Raw genomic sequence first — 21,118 nt, 5'->3', positions numbered from 1 at the left:
AAAATGAGTTCGCGTGTGTGTCATAGGTTCGCCATTGCTGGTCTATATGACACTATCCTAAAGTGGGGAAGGTAGAACAACAGTGCCTGCCTCATTACAGTTGGGCAAGTGTGGAAGTGTGTGCTTCTCACTCAGCCTTTGTTAATAGGGGTAGGGCTAGAAAATTTTTCTGTGGTGCTCGGCCGGAGTTGAGTGGTTATTGTCTAAAAGTTGTGTCTTTCTGGTCTGAGAAGATGCTTTGTATGATTTCAATCTTCTTGACTTTCGGGAGACTTTGCTTGAGACCCAATATGTGGTCTATTTTTTAAAATGTCCCATGTGCACTTGAGAAGAACGTATATTCCGTGGCTTTGGGGTTAAATGTTCTGAAGATGTCAACTGAGTTCATCTGATCTAGTGAGTCATTTAGGATTGCTGTTTTTTTGCTGATTTTTTGTCTAGAGGATTTATCCAGTGATGTCAGTGGTGTACTAAAGTCCCCTATTATAATTGTATTGTTGTCGATCTCTCCCTGGATATCTTCCAGGAGGTTTTATTTTTTTTATTTGGGTGCTCCTGCATTGAATGTTTATCAAGGTTATGTCAACTTGTTGTATCGATCCCTTTAGTATTATGAAGTGACCTTCCTTATCCCTTGTTATGGCCTTTACTTTGAGGTCTACTTTGTCAGATAAAAGTATTGCTACCCCAGCTTTTTTAAAATCTCCATTTGCCTGAAAGATATTTTTCTAACCTTTCACTTTCAGTCTATGTGAGTCCCTTGTTCTGGGTAGGTCTCTTATAGACAGCATATATATGGGTCACTTTTTTGTTTGTTTGTTTGTTTGTTTTTGTATCCATTCAGCCACTCGATGTCTTTTGATTGGAGCATTTAGTCCGTTTACGTTTAAAGTTATTATTGAAAGGTACTTGTTTGTAGCCATTTTTATTTTTTGTGCCTGTGTTCCTTCTTCCCTTTCTATGTCTTGTTTTTACACCAGTCACATTAGCATTTCTTGCATTGCTGGCTTGGTAGTGATAAACTCCCTTAGCCTTTTTTTTTGTGTATGAAGCTCCTTATTTCCCCTTCCATTTCGAATGATAGCTGTGCTGGATAGAGTATTCTTGGATTCAGTCCCTTGCTTTGCATCACTTTGTAAATTTCTTTCCATTCTTTTCTGGCCTGATGTGTTTCTGTTGAGAAATTATTTAATAATCTAATGGGAGATCCCTTGTACGTAACTTTCTGTCTCTCTCTTACAGCCTTTAAGATTCTCTCTTTGTCCTGAACATTTGCCATTATAACTATGACATGTCTTGTTGTGGGTCTTGTTGGGCTCATCTTGTTTAGGACTCTCTGTGCTTGTGTGACTTTTTTCTAACTACAATAAAAACAACGGAAACAATTCAAACACTTGGAAGCTCAATAGCATGCTATTAAACAATGATTGGGTTACCAAAGAGATCAAAGAAGAAATTGAAAACATCCTGGAAACTAATGACAATAAAAACACAACAAACCAAAATCTATGGGACACAATGAAAGCAGTCCTGAGAAGGAAGTGTATAGCTCTACAATCCTACTTCAAAACAAACAAACAAACAAACAAACAAACAAAAACAAGAAAAAATGGTAGCAAATCATCTAACTCTACAACTTAAAGAATTAGAAAGAGAGCAACAAGAAAAGCCCAGAGTGAGCAGAAGGAAGGAGATAATAAAGATCAGAGGAGAAATAAATGGCATAGAGACCAAAAAAATATATATAAAAGATCAATGAAACCAAGAGCTGGTTCTTTGAAAGGATAAACAAGATTGATGAGCCTCTATCCAGGCTCACCAAGAAGCAAAGAGAGAGGACCCAAATAAACAAAATCAGAAATGAAAGAGGTGAAATAACAAGAGACCCCACAGAAATACAAAGGATTATTAAAAAATACTATGAACTACTCTATTCAAACAAATTAGACAATCTAGAGGAAATAGACGTATTCCTAGAAAAATACAACATTCCAAAACTCAATCAGGAAGAATCTAAAAATCTCAATAGGCCAATAACTATGGAAGAAATTGAAGCAGTCATCAAAAAGCTTCCAGTAAACAAAAGCCTGGGGCCAGATGGCTTCACAGGGGAGTTTTACCAAACATTCAAGGAAGAACTAAAACCTATCCTCCTTGGACTATTCCAAAAAAATTCAAGAAGAAGGAACACTTCCAAGCTCATTCTATGAAGCCAGCATCACCCTATTATCAAAACCAGATAAAGACAACACAATGAAAGAGAAATACAGGCCAATATCCATCATGAATATAGATGCCAAAATCCTCAAGAAAATTCTAGCAAATCAAATCCAGCAGTACATCAGAAAGATCATACACCATGACCAAATAGGATTTATCCCAGGCATGCACGGATGGTACAATATCCCCAAATCCATAAACGTGACACATCACATAAACAAATTGAGAGATAAAAATCACATAGTCATATCAATTGACACAGAAAAAGCATTTGACAAAATCCAACACCCTTTCTTGATAAAAACTCTAAGCAAGGTGGGAATAGAAGGATCATACCTCAACATAATAAAAGCCATATATGACAAACCCACAGCCAACATCATACTCAAAGGGCAAAAACTAAAACCATTTCCCCTAAGAACAGGAACAAGACAGGGATGCCCACTCTCACCACTCCTATTTGACATAGTACTGGAAGTACTAGCCATTGTGATCAGACAAGAAGAAATAAAAGGCATCCAAATTAGAAAAGAAGAAGTAAAACTGTCCTTATTTGCAGATGACATAATACTGTACATAGAAAACCCTAAAGACGCCATCAAAAAATTATTAGACTTAAAGAGAAATTCGGCAATGTAGCAGGATACAAAATTAATGCCGAGAAATCTATGGCATTTCTATACACCAATGGTGAACTTACAGAAAGAGAGACTAAAAAAGCAATCCCATTTACCATCACACCAAAAGAATTAAGATACTTAGGAATAAACTTAACTAAGGAGGGAAAAGATCTATATGCGGAAAACTACAGGACACAGAAAAAATTGATAGAGGAAGACATAAACAGATGGAAGAACATACCGTGTTCATGGATTGGTAGAGTCAACATCATCAAGATGTACATACTCCCCAAAGCAATCTATAGATTCAATGTACTCCCCATTAAAATACCAAGGGCATATTTCACAGACCTAGAACGAACTTTCCAAAAATTCATCTGGAATAAAAAAAGACTCTGAATAGCTGCAGCAATACTGAGAAAGAAGAACAAAGTAGGTGGGATCTCAATACCAGATATCAAACTGTATTACAAAGCCACTGTTCTCAATACTGCCTGGTACTGGCACAAGAACAGACATATAGATCAATGGAATAGAATAGAGAAGCCAGAAATCGACCCAAATCACTATTCTCAATTAATATTCGACAAAGTAGGCATGAACAGACAATGGAGTCAAGACAGTCTCTTCAATAAATGGTGTTCGGAAAATTGGACAGATACATCCAAAAAAGGAAACCAACTTATGCCATACACAAAAATAAACTCCAAATGGATAAAGGACTTAAACATAAGATGGGAAACCATAAAAATACTAGAGGAATCCACAGGCAGCAAAATCTCAGACATATGCAACGCAATATCTTTACCGATACCGCTCCTAGGGTAATGAAAACTAAAGACAGAATAAACAAATGGGTCTACATCAAAATAAAAAGCTTTTGAATAGCAAAAGAAACCATCAATAAAACAACAAGAAAGCTCACTGCATGGGAGAACATATTTGTCAATGTTCTCACTGATAAGGGTTTAATATCCAACATTTATAGGAAACCTATACAACTTAACAAAAGGAAGAAAAAGAACCCAATAAAAAAATGGGCAATGGACCTAAATAGATACTTTTCGAAAGAAGACAGAAGGAAGGAAAGAGACATATGAAAACATGCTCAAAGTCACTAATTATCCGAGAGATGCGAATCAAAATGAAAATGCAGTACCACCTCAGACCTGTCCGAATGTCTATCATCAACAAATCAACAAAGGACAAGTGCTGGCGAGGATGCGGAGAAAAAGGAACCCTCATGCACTGCTGGTGGGAATGCAGACTGGTGCAGCCACTGTGGAGAACAGTATGGAGTTTCCTTAAAAAACTAAAAATGGAACTCCCATTTGACCCTGTGATCCCACTTCTAGGAATATATCCCAAGAAACTAGAAACACCAGTTAGAAAGGATATATGCACCCTTATGTTCATAGCAACACAATTCACCATAGCTAAGATTTGGAAACAGCCTAAGTGCCCATCAGCAGATGAGTGGATTAAAAACCTGTAGTACATCTACACAATGGAATACTATGCTGTGGTAAAAAAGAAAGAATTCTTACCATTTGAAACAGCATGGATGGAAGTGGAGACCATTATGCTAACTGAAATAATCCAGTCAGAAAAAGGTAAATATCAAATGATCTCACTCATTTATGGACTATAATGAACAACATAAACTGATGAACCAAAACAGATCCAGAGACAGAGAAGCACCGATCAGTCTGTCAAACCTCAGAGGGATGGTAAGGGAGGGTGGGGATAAGGGGGAGAGATCAACCAAAGGACTTGAACGCATGCATATAAGCCTAACCAATGGACACAGACAACAGGGGGGTGAGGGCAGGAGGGGGTCGGTTGTGGGGATAATGGGGGGATAAGGACACATACGTAATACCTTAATCAATAAAGAAATTTTTAAAAAAGTTGTGTCTTGCCAGACTGCTCCTTTATATAAAAACAAAAGGTGTTTTTTTAAATTTCTTTAAATTTTTTCAATTACAATTGATATATATTAGTTTAAGGTATACAACTTAGTGATTAGGCATTTATATAACTTATGAATTGATTACCCCAATAAGTCTACTACCATCTGATACATAGTTATTATACTACTAGAGGCCCAGTGCACGAATTCATGCACGGGTGGGGTCCCTCGGCCTGGACGGTGATCGGGGCTGATTGGGGCTGTCTCACCCAGTCCCGATCAGTGCTGATCAGGGTCAGCTGGCCGGGGGGAAGGGACCGCAAGAGTTTGGCTGGCCACGGGAGGTTGGCTGTGGAAGCGCACTGACCACCAGAGGGCAGCTCTTGCATTGAGCATCTGCCCCCTGGTGGTCAGTGCTCATCATAGCGACCAGTTGACTGGTTGTTCTGTCATTGGGTCGTTCAGTCGCTTAGGCTTATATATATATAGATTATTAGTACCCATCTGGTATACACTATTATTAGTACCCGTTACTATTATCTAGTACCCATCTGACACCACAGCATAGTTAATCCCTATGCTGTATTTTATATCCCCAAGACTTTTTTTAAATTTTTTTATTTAAGACCTTCATTAACAGGTGCTTGTAGTTTGTTGACTTTTTTGAAAAAAAAATTTAGTTGTAAATTTTTATTACAAATAAAAAATGAGCTTGTTAAAAATCTCAACTTGACCAGATATGAAACAATCTAAAAACCTTTAAAGGTATATTGAGAAAAACCAGGCTTTTTTAAAAAGCATGTTTCTCATTACCAAGAAGAGATGTCTTTAGATAAAAATAATAAAAAAAAAAACCCTACACTGCCTAGATAATGCAGCTATTTCTAGTTATTTGGTCAATGGGCAAAACGGCAGCACTTAAGGTCTTTAGCTCCAATCTTTTGTTCATTTCTTTCTGCTGAAATTTCATATTCATTTCTTTTTGTTGGGTGATTGACCTTGGGTCTCATCTCCTTCATTTTCCTTATCTTCTTCATTGTCGTCCTCTGTAGGCTGTCTTTGGCGAGGACGGCCCCTGCGAAACCGTGGTCTATAGCTCCAATACATATTCTGTCTCACTGGTCTACATTGTTCTCATGCACCCTGGTTGTCAGCACCCTCCATCACTTCTCCCTGCACAGGAGTGTTGGAATACTGTGGTTGAGTCTTATAGGGTCTCTGCATGTAATAAGTTGGAAACCTTCGCCTGCCATAGGGCTGGCACTGATGGGCCTGGCCTTCAAGAGCACTCTCTGATCCCTCATTCCTTTCCCCATTCTTACTCTTCTGGTAATCTTGCTGGTAATTGTGTGGAGGACCCCTTCGACGTGGATAGCGTCTATAATGGTTACAGTTGGCTGTACATTTACTGCCTTGCACTGGAACTCCACCATGGCCTGTAACATTTGCTGCCATAAGTGAAATCATATGGTAATTGTCTTTCTCTGACTAACTTGTTTCATACAGCATAATACCCTCTAGGTCCATCCATGATGTTGCTAATGGCAAGATTTCATTCTTTTTATAGCCAAGTAATATTCCACCTTTTTATATATGTACCACCTCTTCCTTATCCATTCATCTATGGATCACACTTAGGTAGCTTCCATATTTTGACTATTGTAAATAATGCTGCAATCAATATAGGGGTGCATATACAGTATATTTTTGAACTAGTGTTTTGGATTTCTTCAGATAAATACCCAGAAGTGGAATTGGTGGGTCATATGGTAGTTCTATTTTTAACTTTTTGAGGAATCTCCATACTGTTTTCATTGGTGGCTGCACCAATTTACAACCTCACCAACAGTGCATGAGTAGTGTTCTCTTTTCTCCACATCCTCACCAACACTTCTTTGTTGATTGATGGTAGTCATTCTTATAGGTGTGAGGTGATATCTCATTGTCATTTTAATTTGCATTTCCATTATGGTTATTGGTGTTGAGCATATTTTAATATGTCTATTGGACATCTGTATGCCCTCATTGGAGAAGTGTCTATTCCCATTTTGTAAACAGATTGTTTCTTGCTAAGTTGTTGTTTTTTTCTTTAAAACGTTTTTTTTCAATTACATTCAATATTATATTAGTTTCAGGTGTACAGCATAGTTGTTAGACATTTATATAACTTATGAACTGATAACTCTGATAAGTCTAGTACCCACCTAACACCATACATAGTTATTACAATAGTATGACTATACTAGAGGTCTGGTGCATGAAATTTGTGCACTGGAGGGGGGGTGTCCCTCAGTTGGGCCTGCACCCTCTTGCAGTCTGGGACCCCTTGGGGGATGTCGGCCTGTTGGCAGTCAGACATCCCTCTCACAGTCTGGGACCCCTCGCTCCTTACCGCCTGCCTGCAGCGGAGGTGGGAGAGGTTTCTGGCTGAGCAGCGCTCTCCCTGTGGGAGCGCACTGACCACCAAGGGGCAGCTCCTGTGTTGAGTGTCTGCCCCCGGTGGTCAGTGCGTCTCATAGCAGCCAGTTGTTCCACTGTTTGGTCAATTTGCATATTAGGGTTTTATTCTATAGGACTAGAGGCCTGGTGCACGGATTATGCTCAGGTGGGGTCCCTTGGCCTGGCCTGCGCCCTCTCGCAATCTGGGACCCCTCAGGGGAAGTCAGAGAACTGGTTTCAGTCCGATCCCTGCAGACCAGGCCAAGGGACCCCACCGGTGCACAAATCCGTGCATCAGGCCTCTAGTATGCATATAAGATCTTTGGTTAATCTCTTCCCACCCTCCCCCACTTCCCTCTGTGATTCTATGTTTCCAAGCCTGTGTTTCTGCTCCTGCATTGCGCAACTGTCCCCTGGTGGTCAGTCTGTGTCATAGCTATTGGCAAGCCAGCCGGTTGGTTGGGCGGTCACTTAAGCCAGTGGTCGGCAAACTCATTAGTCAACAGAGCCAAATATCAACAGTACAACAATTGAAATTTCTTTGAGAGCCAAATTCTTTAAACTTAAACTATATAGGTAGGTACATTGTTATTAACTTAATTAGGGTACTCCTAAGGCTTAGGAAGAGCCACACTCAAGGGGCCAAAGAGCCGCATGTGACTAGCGAGCCGCAGTTTGCCGACCACTGACTTAAGCTTATATATATAGATAGATAGATATAGATATAGATATAGATATAAATATAGACATCTATATCTATATCTATATCTATATCTGTATCTATAGATATATGTAGATATATAGATATATAGATATAGATATACATATAGATAGATAGATTCCATACATTATACTTTACTTCCCCATGACTATTTTGTAACTGTCAATTTGTACTTAATTCCTTCAACTTTTCACCTAGCTCCCAATACCCTTGCCATCTTGTAACCATCAGTTTGTTCTCTGTATCTGAGTCTGGTTCTGTTCTGCTTGTTTATTTATTTGTTTTTTTTTTTTTAAGATTTCACATATAAGTGAAATTATATGGTATTTGTCTTTCTCTGTATGATTTATTTCACTTAGCATAATACCTCATTGTCCATCTGTATTGTTGCAAATGGTAAGATTTCATCCCTTTTATGGCCAAGTCATATTCTGTTTGTATATATGTACCACATCTTCTTTATCCAGTCCTCTATCAATGAACAATTAGGTTGTTTCCATGTCTTGGCTACTGTGAATAATGCTGCAGGGAAGTTAGGGGTACATATATCTTTATAAATAAATGTTTTCAAAATTTTCAGGTAGATACCCAGAAGAGGGATTGCTGGATTATATGGTAACCCTATAGTTAGTTTTTTTCAGGAACCTCCATACTGTTTTCCACAGTAGCTGTACCAACTTAAATTCCCACAAGCAATGAATGAGCGTTCCTTTCTTCCCACAACCTCTCTAACACTTATTTCTTGTCTTGTTGTTAATAGCTATTTTAACAGGTGTGAGTTGGTTTTGATTTGCATTTCCCTTATAACTAGTGAAGTTGAGCATCTTTTTATATATGTTAGCCATTTGTATGTCTTGGAAGAAGTGACTGTTCAGATCCTCTGCTCATTTTCAATTGGGTCCTTTCTTTGTGTGTTTGTTGTTGAGTTGTATAAGTTCTTTACATATTTTGGAGATTAAGCGCTTATCAGAGGTATCCCATTGGGTTGGATGCCTTTTGGTTTTGTTACTGTTTTTTGTTTTTCTGTGCAGAAGCTTTTTAGTTTTATATAGTCCCAATAGAGGCCTGGTGCATGGATTCGTGCACCGGTGGGGTCCCTTGGCCTGGCCTGCAGACATCCCCCGAGGGGTCCTGGATTGCGAGAGGGTGCAGGCCAGGCCGAGGGACCCCCACCAATGCATGATCAGGGCCAGAGAGGGACCACAGGAGGGCTCCAGGGCATTTCTGGCTCGTCTCGCCCAGTTCTGACCAGGGCTGGCCAGCCGGGGAGGGACTGCGGGAGGTTGGCCGGCCAGGGAGGGACCATGGGCAGTTTCCAGGGTGTGTCCAGCCTGCCTCACTCAGTCCCCATTGGCCGGACCCCAGTAGCAAGCTAACCTACTGGTCAGAGCGTCTGCCCCCTGGTGGTCAGTCCACGTCATAGTGACTGGTCAAATGGTCGAATGAACGGTTGGACACTTAACATATTAGGCTTTTATTATATAGGATTCACTTGTTTTTGCTTTTATTTCCCATGCCTTTGGAGTCCAAACAACATAATCCTCTCTAAAACCAAGGTCCATAAGTTTAGTACTTATATATTTTATTGTTTCAGGTCTTATATTTAGGTTTTTGATCCATTGTGAGTTAACTTTTGTGTGTGGTGACAAATAGCAGTGTAGTTTCATTCTTTTGCATGTGGCTTCTCTGTCTTTTTCTTTTCTTTCCTTTTTTTTTTTTTTTGCATGTGCCTTTTCAATTTTTCCAGCACCACTTATTGAAGGGGCTTTCTTTTCCCCATTGTATGATTTTGCCTCTTTTGTCAAAAATTAATTGTGTGTATATAATATCTGGGTTTACTTCTGGGCTCTCAATTCTGCTTCATTGATCTGTGTGTGTGTTTCTACCAATACCATGCTGTTTTGATTATTGTTGCTTTATAGTATAATCTGAAGTCAGAGAGAGTGATATATCTGGCTTTGTTCTCTATTTTCAGGATCACTTTGTCTATTTGGGGGGTCTTTTTTGGTTCCATACAAATGTAATAATTTTCTGTACTCTTTCTTTGAAACATGATATTGAGATTTTAATTGGGATTGCATTAAATCTGTATATTAGTTGGGTAATGTGGCCTTTTTAACAATATTGATTCTTCCATCCATGAACAAAGAATATCTTTCCATTTCTTTGTGTCTTCTTCAATTTTTTTTAATAATGTCTTGTAGTTTTGAGTGTATAGGTCCTTCAAGCCCTTTGTAAAATTTATTCTTGGTATTTTATTCTTTTTGTTGCACTTCCAAATGGAGTTGTAGTTCTCACTTCTTTTTCTAAAATTTCTTTGTTAGTATATAGGAACACAATGGAGTTTTGAACACTATTTTCTATTCTGCAATGTTAGTGTATTTGTTTCTAATAGTTTTTGGTAGAGTACTTAAGGTTTTCAATATAAAGAATCATGTCATCTGCAAAAAGTGACATTTTTGCTTCTTCTTTCCTAATTTGGATGCTTTTTATTTTTTTCACTTGCCTGATTGCTCTGACTAGGACTTCTAGAACTATGTTGAGTAAGAATGGTGAGAGTGGGCATCATTGTCTTGTTCCTGATTTTAGAGGAAAAACTTTCAGTTTTTCACCATTGAGTATGATATTGGCTGAGGGTTTGTCATATATGGCTTTTATTATGTTGAGGTACTTTCTATACCCATTTTATTAATTGTTATCATCATAAATGGATGTTGCATCTTGTCAAATGCTTTTTCTGCATCTGTTGATATGATCATAAGATTTTTTTATTTTGTTAATGTGGTATATCACATTGATTGGTGTATGTTGAACCATCCTTGTACCCTTGCAATGAACCCCACTTATTCATAATGTATTTTTTTAAATGTATTGTTGTATTTTCATCAGAGATACTGGTCTGTAATTTCCTTTTGTGTGTTGTCTTTGCCAGGTTTTGTCATTGGGGAAATGTTGGCCTCATAACATGTGTTAGGAAGTATTGCAGCTCCTTCTATTTTTTTAGAAGAGTTTGGGAAGGCTAGGTATCAAATCTTTGAATGCTTGGTAGAATTCCCTAGTGCAGCCGTCTAGTCCTGGATTTTTACTTTTTTTGGAGGTTTTTGATGGTTGTTTCAATGTCCTTACTGTTGATTAGTTTATTTAGAGTTACCAATGCTTGGAGTTTCAGTCTAGGAAGGTTATATATTTTTAAGAAGTTGTCCATTTCTTCTACATTTTCAAGTTTGGTGATAGAGTCTTTCATAGCATTCTTGTGTCATTTTTTTTGTTTTGTTTTGTTTTGCATTTCTGTGGTGATCCTTGTAGCTTCTCTTTCATTTCTGTCTTTCTTTTATTTTGGTGTTGAAAACCAAAGGTAAAGATTTATTATCCACAAGAGGGTAATCTGCCACGCAGAGCTGCTGACCAAGGCCCCGCACTGTCTATCCTTGAATGTCACCTCTTGCGGCCCGGGGTCCTCGGCTAGGTCTCCGGGAAGCCTGGCCCCTGGGCACAGTCTGTGTTTGGGCAGGTCACTTTGCCAGTTCCTCTGCCACCAACTTGCGCATCTTGTCCTTGAGGTAGGCGCCCTTCTGCAACTCAGATCTGAGGTCCAGCCACTTGTATGGGATGTCCACCACCAGGAATCCAGTGACCAGCCCATGGTACTGGACAAGCACAAAATGCCCCAGCAAGTCTTTGCTCTGGCTATTGAAGTTAGGGAACTCCCAGCGCAGGAAGGACAGCCTATTGGCCTTGGTGGCCAGCAGCTGGCTGCCGGAGTGTGGGGTAAGATGTGGGGCCACAAAGTCTCGCAGGGGCAGAAACTGGCCTTTAGTGTCCAGCATTACCTCAGTGTCAAGAACCCAGCCATATTGCATAGCCATGGTAAAGTGGCCTGTCAGCACCCCCCAGCAGCCCCTTCAGGGTCTCATGCAGCTATTTCTGCAGAGACATCACCTTCCTGTCAGGGACTGGGGGCCTGGGGACCAAGGCCGAGGCCAGCAGCAGAGGGCCCATGTACTCAGGGTGCTCTAGCCAGGCAGTGGCATTGAGGTGGAACAGCTTCTGAAAGGTGCTCTGACCCTTTGGGGACCCATCACCTTGGAACTGGGTGGGCAACTTGGGGTGGAGCACGGCCTGGAGCTCTGAAGGGCTGGCCTGCTGCAGCACACACAGGGCCCACAGCACGTCCACCTGCAGGTCTAGGTCCAGGTATGCCTGCTGATACCCCAGCTTTTCATGCACCAGTCTTGCTCTGGATGGAAGTTCAGGCAGGAGAAGGCCAGAAGCATGTTGCAGAGCTCTGGCATGGGGATGCTCTGGGCTGTGCTCAGGATGTGCTGAGCAAAGGCCTCAAAGAGGGGCAGGTTGAACCACTTGAGGATGGCAAAGGACTTGGTGCATCTGGCCACCTCGCCAGACGTGAGGCTGGGCATGTGGGGCAGCAGTTCAGAGGCCAGGCACTGGAACACCTGGGTCTGGTGGAAGTCAAGTTTGCCATAGGAATAGGCCAGGTCCAGGAGGACGCCTTTGATCAGGGGGAAGGGCTTCTGGACAGGTGGGAGGAGATGGGCCACAACAAGGGCACGGACTGCTGGTTCTGAGCTGCCAGCGCCACCAGCTTGTCAGGGCCGAACTGCTCTACCAGATCCAGGCACTTGTCCTCCAGATTGTTCATCAATGATGCCTGTCTTCATCATGAGGGCCACCAGCGTGCGGCCATCCTCGATTTCTGCCCAGCACTACTCCAGGTTCAGGAACAGCTCGGCCAGCAGCTCCTAGGAGCCCTACTCCTACATGTAGGCGGTGCTGAACTCCGCCAGTAAGGACAGGTGCTTGTACTTGAGCCTGTGCATGTGCCAGTGTACCTCCTGTTCCACTGACAGCAGCTCCTTGGAGGCTGCAGGGAGTGCCAGTGTGTAGAAGCTCCAGAGCAGCTTCAGAAGGGTCCCATGCCAGACCACAGTTATCTGACTGTTGATAAGTTGGAGAAGTTGCTGAAAGCAGGCATCCTGTATGAGCGAGCTAGGCTTTGTCCTCTGGCTCCTCAGAGAGCAGGTGAGAGAGCTTGATGAGCACAAGGGCCGCATGGCTCTAGTGCAGGCAATGGCTACCACCAAGCAGCTCCAGGAGCTCCTCTGGCCTAGTGGCCTTCTTGATGAGCTCGTTTGCCTCCTGGCACTCTGGGGGGGGGGGGGCGGGGTAAACACTTGTTCCTTCTCCAGGCGCTGTGACAAGGAAGCTGGGAAGTCGAAAATGGGTGAGGTAGCTGAGGAAGTTAGAGTCTTATGGGCTACCCTAGCCAGTCTCAGTTGGCCAGCTGGAAGCCCAGCAGGGGCTAGATGAGCAGACTCTCTCAGGAGGCACTGGCATCGCTTCACCAAGCGAGCTGCCATGATGGTCTGGGTGGCAGGGAGCTGTTCCGGAAGCTGCTCCAGACCCTCTATGCACTGATGCTCCCCGTAGCCTCCAAAAAGCTGCTGTTGGTGGAGGTGGAGCAGGAGGCACGTTGGTGCATGCACAGGCTCAAGTACAAGTAATTCCAAGGCCCTAGAAACAGCTCAACAGTTCAGATCCAAAGGCCCTACTCCAAAGGCCCGCCTTCTTGAATGGCAGTCTGCCAGGGCCACCGCCAGCACCAAGGCTGACCTCCATGTGTCCCGAACAGAGCACCGCAGGAAGCAAGGCTCACCGGATTTCTCCCTCTCTTTCATTTCTGACTGAGTCTTTTTTCTTTTTTCCTTAGTGATTCTAGCCATAACTTTGTCAATTGTATTAATCCTTTCAAATAACCAGCTCTTTGTCGCATTAATTTTTCTATTGTCTTTTTGTTCTCTATTTTGTTTAATTCTGCTCTAATTTTTATTATTTTCTTCCTTCTACTGACTTTGGGCTTTGTTTGTTTTCTTTTTCTAGTTCTTTAAGGTAAAATGTTTAGTTGTTTATTTGAGATTTTTATTGTTTCTTGAGGTAGGCCTGTAATGATACAAACTTCTCTATATTGCTTTCACTGCATCCCACAAGTTTTGATATGTCATACTATCATTTTCACTTATCTCTATATATCTTTTGAAATCCTTTTATTTTCTTTTATTTTTTTAAAAAATACATTTTATTGATTTTTTACAGAGAGGAAGGGAGACGGATAGAGTTAGAAACATCGATGAGAGAGAAACATCGATCAGCTGCCTCCTGCACACCCCCTACTGGGGATGTGCCCGCAACCAAGGTACATGCCCTTGACTGGAATCGAACCTGGGACCCTTGAGTCCGCAGGCCGGCGCTCTATCCACTAAGCCAAACCGGTCAGGGCCCTTTTATTTTTTTTTCTATCTCTTCTTTTTTTTTTCTTTGTTTAGTAGCATGTTGTTTAATTGCCACATATTTTTGTTTTATTTTTTACTTCATTTTTGCAGTTGATTTCTAATTTCAAAGCCTTGTGGTCAGAGAATATGCTTCACATGATTTCAATCTTCTTAAATTTGTTCAGATTAGTTTTGTGTCCCAATATATGGTCTATCTTTGAGGGAGGCAAATGTCAGGGTCCACTTTACTGAGTGCTGTAGCATGAAACAGGTCAGAAGAGGAGACAGGCCATGGATGGACACAGACTTCTTTGAGGTTTTTTGCTGGAGAGGGATGAGGACTGGCTACCAAGGATGGAGCTCCCAGGGCCTCGAAGGCAGGGTGACAGCCTGGCTTCTGTCCCTCTATACCCAGGAAAGGTCCTGCAGCAGAGCAGGAGCATCTAGGAAGGCCTGCCTTTCTCCCATTGAGCTACTGAAGCCTAGCCTTGCTATCTGCTCACTCGCAGCAGGGGAAAAATGCCAACCTAAATGTTTATATGACAGGAAGAACAAAGGGAGCAGCCTCAGGGTGAGAGGTGTGGGCACCCCAGGAGCAGGGCTGGTTCCAAAGACCTAGGCCAGTCTGCTGAGCTGCACTGGCTGCTCCCTGTGCCACAGCCTAGGGGCTGCAGGGAGGGTGGGCCTATAGCCAGCTAAGCACCTGGACCAGAGGATACTAACCAGCAGAGGTTTTAGCTTCTGGCTTTTATTGGTTCCTTGTTTACTCAAATATAGCATTTAAAAAGTCACCTGGGCTGGTGGTTTTATCACAGGGGAGGTGGGGGTGGGCAAACATTCATTCAGAAGTAGGCCACCAACGGTGTATGACGGGTTCTTCACTTGTAGCGCCAGGCCAAGAGGCTAACAGCTAGCGCCACACTGATGGTCAGAATGAACTGGAGGGTGGGCTTGCTTAGCACAGGCAAAACTATTCAGAAGGGGCAGTTGCTGCCCTCCAGGCTACCTTTGTCTTCTTTACTAGTAGCAGCATAATAGGGGCATTTATGTACACCTCTTTTCCCATTGTACACAGGGAGCACATCTTTATCCCTAGCTGCCTTGAGAATTCTTTCTTTGTCATTAATTTTTGACAGTTTTAATATAATTTGCCTTGGAGAAGACCCTTTTGGCTTGAGATATATAGGTGTTCTGTTTGCTTCTTCTATAAGAGAATCTAGTTGTTTCCATAGGTTTGGAAAGTTTGCACTGATTATTTTGTTTAAATGTGCTCTCTGTTCCATTTTCCCACTCATCCTTTTCTGCTATACCTGTTATTCTTACATTGCTCTTTCTGATAAGTCAGATAGTTCTTATAGAGTTCTTTTTTTTAACTCTCAAGTCTCTCTCTTCTTCCACCTTAGTCAATTTTATAATTCTATATTTGATATCACTAATTCTTTCCTCCATTTGGTTTGCTCTATTTCCTATGCTGACTAGTTCATTCTTCATCTCTTTTATTGAGTTCTTCACCTCCAAAATTTCCATTTTTTTAATAGTTTCAATCTTTTTGGTAAAGCAATCCTTTAGTTCATTGATTTTATTTCTGAGTTCATTATAGTACCTTGCTGAGCTTTTATTTTGAGGTTTTGTTGTGTTGTTTTTTTTTTTTGTTTTTTTTCAGAACTGCATCATGAATTCTTGGTAATTTAAGTCACATATTTCCATGTCTTTAAGTTCAATTTCTGGATATTTTTCTCTTTTTTTCTGAACTACAATGTTACCTTGGTTATTCATGGTGTCTGATGGATTCTTTCTTAGCTTAGGTATTTACAGGAATAAAATCTGCTTTTATAAAAAATTAAATTTATTGGCATGACATTGGTTAATACAATTATATAGGTTTCAAATGTACAATTATTCTATTGTACATCATCTGTATATTGTACCATGTGTTCATCACCCCAAGTCAAGTCTCCTTCCACCACCATCTATTTGACCCCCTTTACCCTTTAATACCTCTCCCAACTCCCCTTACCCTCTGGTAACCACTATACTGCTATCTTTGCCTATGAGTTGTTGTTTTTTATTGTCTTGTTTGTTCATTTGTTGCTTTCAGTTTTTTTATATCCCACATATGAGTGAAATCATGTGGTTCTTATTTCTGACTTATTTCGCTTAGCATGACAATCTCAAGGTCCATCCATGTTGTCACAAATGGCAGTATTTCATCTTTTCTTATGGCTGAACAATATTATATTATATATATGTACCACATTCTTTAAATCCAATCATCTACCAAAGGATACTTGGGTTGTTTCCATGTCTTGGCCACCATGAATAATGCTGCAATGAGCATAGGAGTGCATATATCTTTATGAATAAACTAGACGCCGGGTGCACGAATTCATGCATGAGTGGGGTCCCTCGGCCTGGCCCGCGATTGGCACCAGTCAGGGGGGCCAGCCTGCCAGGGGGAGGCACCATGGGAGGTTGGCCCCAGCAGCAAGCTAACCAATGGAGACTCTGCAAGGAATTGGGCTCCCTCCTCCCTCCTGTCTGGGTCCAGAGTGAGTGTGAATGAGATTTGCGGCTGTCAGGGCCCCAGCAACAAGCTAAGGCACAGCTGATTCCACGAGGAATTGGGCTCCCTCCTCCCTCCTTTCTGGGTCTGGGGTGTGGGTGAACCAGATTCAAGGCTGCCAGGGCTCCAGCAGGAAGGTCTGGGTCAGTGCACTTCATAGCTACCGGCCAGTCATCCAGTCGTTTTGGTCATAACAGTCACTTAGGCATATATATATATATATATATATATATATATATATATATATATATTCAGTTTTGGGTAGATACCCAGAAGAGTGGTGGCTGGGTCATATGGTATGAAATCTGCTTTTTAGGAAGTACCTGACACTTCACTATTTAGCAGGTGAGAAGGAGAGTTTTTTGTATGTTCATTTGTTTTCCAGTAGGTGAAGTGCAAGTTTTCATTTTTTCTTATTGCCCTGCTATGGCTTCTGTTATTTGTGTGGGGCCTGTTGCCTTGGCTAAGGAAAATGCCCCCATATTCCCTGGGATGGGGTGTCCCCTCAGTATGAGGGCAGCACCCTTGTGGGGAAATGTGGCAGGTGATGGGGCTCTGGTCCAGTGCTGCTTCTTGCAGTTAGATGCTGCCAGAAGTGCTGTACTACCCAAGGTGTCCCAGGTGCTTTCATTAGGCTCTTCTGGGATGGATGGGGGTTGAATAGGCAGGGACAGGCCTGTTTGTACATTTTTGGCCTTGTTCTATCCCAGTAATGGTGGCTACCAGACCTCAGCAGCCACAATTCTGAATCTCCATCCCTGTCACTGGGTTTAGCCATTGTTTGCACCTGCCTCTCAGGCAGAAATGTTTCTACCACCTGTGAGGTAGACATAATCCAACTTTTATAAATGAGGACAATTGAGGCCTTGAGGTTACAAAACTGTATTCAAATCTAGATCAGTGAGATTCCAAAGCTATGCTATATTAACTATACTAGTCTTTCTCTCCATATGAACATTAAAGTAGATTGATAATATCCATCACTTACTTCATAGTATATAGCATGTAGAGGATATCAGCTTGTCCCTGGAAGCTGGAGGTCTCCTTTAACTGTAAAACCAGTGCTTTGAAGTCCACCTCCCCAGACTGGTCTCTTGGAAGATGTATTTCTACACGAACTGAGGGAACCTTTAGTTTGAGAAACGGTAAAAAAATTAAGTCCACAAGTGCTCAACTTAAATATTGCCCTAGAGCAGTGATGGCGAACCTTTTGAGCTTGGCGTGTCAGCATTTTGAAAAACCCGAACTTAACTCTGGTGCCGTGTCACATATAGAAATTTTTTGATATTTGCAACCATAGTAAAACAAAGATGTATATTTTTGATATTGATTTTATATATTTAAATGCCATTTAACAAAAAAAAAAAACCAACCAAAAAAATGAGTTCGCATGTCACCTCTGACACGTGTGTCACAGGTTCTCCATCACTGCCCTAGAGTGTTGATCTTTTCATCTCTAAACTTTTCCCATAAGAATTTGTTAAATTTTGATGAAAAGTAAACAAAAAAAAAAATGAAACCATCAACACATATGATAAAGCAATCTAGATTTCATAAAGCCCGGCTAGAAAAACTTGCCCATTTTAAAAGTGAACTGAAAAGGTCATGTATCTTCACCAGGGTAGGATTTTGCCTACCACCAGTTAGTAGCAGAAACCATAATGGCTAGTTCTGTTATTTTCCATTAGGATAGCATTTTGCAAAAAGCTGATAGAAAAACCTCATGTGCAAGTTTACCTGGTCCTCTTGTGGGGGAGGAGGTGAGTCAAGTAAGTTGAATAAAGGCCGGGAAGCCTGAACTATCTTTGCAGGAAGATACATGTGAACATCTGCAAAAGGTTGACATTTATGATAAAGGTTAGATAATTAGGAGACTAACAAAAATTCACAGTTGATCTCAACAATGAAGTTACATATGTTTGGTTCTTTATAGAAGTTTATCCTTCTGGGTAACATCAAAGAAAAGAAATATAGAAATCAAATAATGTAAAGAATGTTCAACCAATCAAGAAACATTTTTGAATGGAATGTCCAGAATTGTAGCATCAGCTGATATTAAAGTCTTAAAATGTAACCAATACCACAATGGAACTATCACTGATGCTTTGGGAATATACCATGTATCACAGAAAGAACCCAGTTATGTTTTATATTTCCTGGACTTCCCTAGGAGAATATCTGGCTGCTCACAATGGGATTTCCTTGAGAATAGATAAATAGATGATCCTATCTAGGGAATCAAAATATGTAGTGGCTGATCAACTTTGAGATATTCTTAAGAGTTTTACTTACAATCCATTGTTGAAATACTTACCATGTATTTCTACATGAGGAGAGACTCTAAGGAGAGGCTCTCTTGTCATTTTCAGCATTTACAGATACAGAAATAGAGATTCAGAGCTCAAATAACTGTTCAAGCAAGCAAGTAGTAGAGCTGGAAATTAAGCTCAAGTTTTGTGATTCATAATCTAAAAGTCTAACTTAATAAAGTTTATTTCTTCACATAAGCCCTTTGTCAATGAAGCTTACTTGAAGGGAATTCTAAGCTTTCCCTTATTCTAAATGTTAAATGATTCTCCAATGTTCATGTTTTAATATATTTGGTTAGTAATGATCAATAAAGTTTTAGACAGCAAGAGCATGCATCTCAATCATTCTCATCACCTGTACATGTTAACATTAAGTCCTTCAGGTGTGGCCAATAATCTATCCCTTCTGTCCCTTCACATGAAGCTACTACAGAGGAATTGAACACTCTTGGGGACCATGACTACTATTCTGGCAATGTGTCTAAAAGACATTTTCCACTACAAATACTACTGAAGGAGGGTAGTGGTCATGGAGAGGCGAATGGCAAAGTTGTTGAAGAATGAGTGCTATAGTTGATAAACAGCTCTACACTGCTGGACCAACTGACTATAAAAGTGACAGCTGGCCAAAGGGAACCAGATGTAGTTTACTTAAGGGAGAATATCTCCTTTTCCATTGCAAGGCACTCTTGTAATAGCTTGCAAAGCTTTCTCTTTAAATAAAATTATTACCAACAGAAAAAATACTTTCCACCATTTTGATATTTTTATCTTACAATTAACTATGCCCCAAGTCTCTTATTTTGTCTCTTCTCACTATGTAACTAGTTAAGCCAGAATACATAGCACTATATACAGCAAAATTATACCTAATTCATTAATTTTACAAATATTTGAGCGTCTAATATGTTCTCAGTGCTATCAAAGGTGCTTGGGATGAAGCAGTGAACAAAAAACAAAGTTCCTGCTCAGCCAGCATGGCTCGTGGTTGAGCATCGACCTATGAACCAAGAGGTCACAGTTCGATTCCTGGTCAGGGTACATGCCCGGGTTGGAAGCTCCATCCCCAGTAGGGGGTGTGCAGGAGTCAGCCAATCAATGATTCTCTCTCATCATTGCTGTGTCTATCTCTCTCTCCCTCTCCTTTCCTCTCTCTGAAATCAATAAAAAACATATAAAAACCAAAACAAAGTTCCTGCTTACACTGTAATAAATGCTCCCTCCCATATACTGGGCTTCACATCATCCTGTACCTGACTCCAGTGAGTCCTGGCATTACTCACTTTGTACATGCAGCTCCGTGGCCTTGGTCACCAAGGACATTATATCACAGGTTGTTTGTACAGCAGTTCGGAACCGATCTAGCCCTCCCTTCTGTGAGGTAGGGGCTAGTTTAGGATGGGGAGCAGTGTGCGCCAAAAGGTGATCTAAATAACGAGCAACGTCATCACCACAGTGAGCTGCAAGGTTAGTAGGGAGAGGGTGAAAAGAAAAAAGTGAACCTTTTATTTACATCACAATTTAACCCACCAAACAGAATGACTGAATTATGTGACCACAACATAGCACCAGAAGTAGGTTGTTTTAGCTCATGGAGTAAAAAGTGTGTGATCATTAAATAAACTCATAGCTTTACCATTTAAAAGAACTATGGTCATTTACTAGGACCCACCTGTTCTTCAACTTTTCTGAGACAATATTAGGGCCCCTAGAAGCAGTATGATGTTAATATAGGAGAGATGGTGCAAGCATTTCATATGCAAGCATATAATGATAGTGGTGGTGATAGTGATGGTGGAGAAGGAGCAGAATAAGGTCCTTTGAGTCTCACTGGTATGATGAGGCTTTTGTGGAGAAGGGCAAAAATCTTCCAGTAATCATTGAGCCTAGCTAAAAACAGACAGATTCCACAAATGGCAAGCTACAACTGCTAACGACAATAAAATCTCTGTGTGGCATTGGTGTTAAAAGGACTACTAGCCACACATTTGTCTTTTTAGTCACCTCATTCATTTATTCACCAAATATTTATTGCCTACTGTGTACC

At 41.0% G+C, this 21,118-nt stretch overlaps 1 protein-coding gene and 2 pseudogenes across 10 annotated transcripts in view; all 3 read right to left on the bottom strand.

Annotated features, from left to right (window-relative positions):
- The window catches only part of PHKA1 (phosphorylase kinase regulatory subunit alpha 1), a 319,188-nt gene that overhangs the window by 48,698 nt on the left and 249,372 nt on the right, over positions 1–21,118 (bottom strand). For 8 of the 10 annotated variants that reach the window (XM_036304532.1, XM_036304531.1, XM_036304536.1 and 5 more), the window contains 3 exons: positions 20,355–20,531; positions 18,500–18,591; positions 17,751–17,890 (listed from right to left, as the gene is read on the bottom strand). In XM_036304532.1, coding sequence (XP_036160425.1) covers positions 17,751–17,890; positions 18,500–18,591; positions 20,355–20,531 — 409 coding nt within the window. The remainder of the gene's footprint in view (positions 1–17,750; positions 17,891–18,499; positions 18,592–20,354; positions 20,532–21,118) is intronic. The other 2 variants (XM_036304537.1, XM_036304538.1) reach the window with 1 other exon arrangement.
- On the bottom strand, positions 5,698–6,207 carry LOC118654246 (annotated as a pseudogene).
- On the bottom strand, positions 10,726–13,716 carry LOC118653775 (annotated as a pseudogene).

This window comes from Myotis myotis, unplaced genomic scaffold (genome assembly GCF_014108235.1).
Source record: "Myotis myotis isolate mMyoMyo1 unplaced genomic scaffold, mMyoMyo1.p scaffold_m19_p_4, whole genome shotgun sequence".
NCBI lineage: Eukaryota > Metazoa > Chordata > Mammalia > Chiroptera > Vespertilionidae > Myotis > Myotis myotis.
This window is presented reverse-complemented; position numbering and strand designations above follow the sequence as displayed.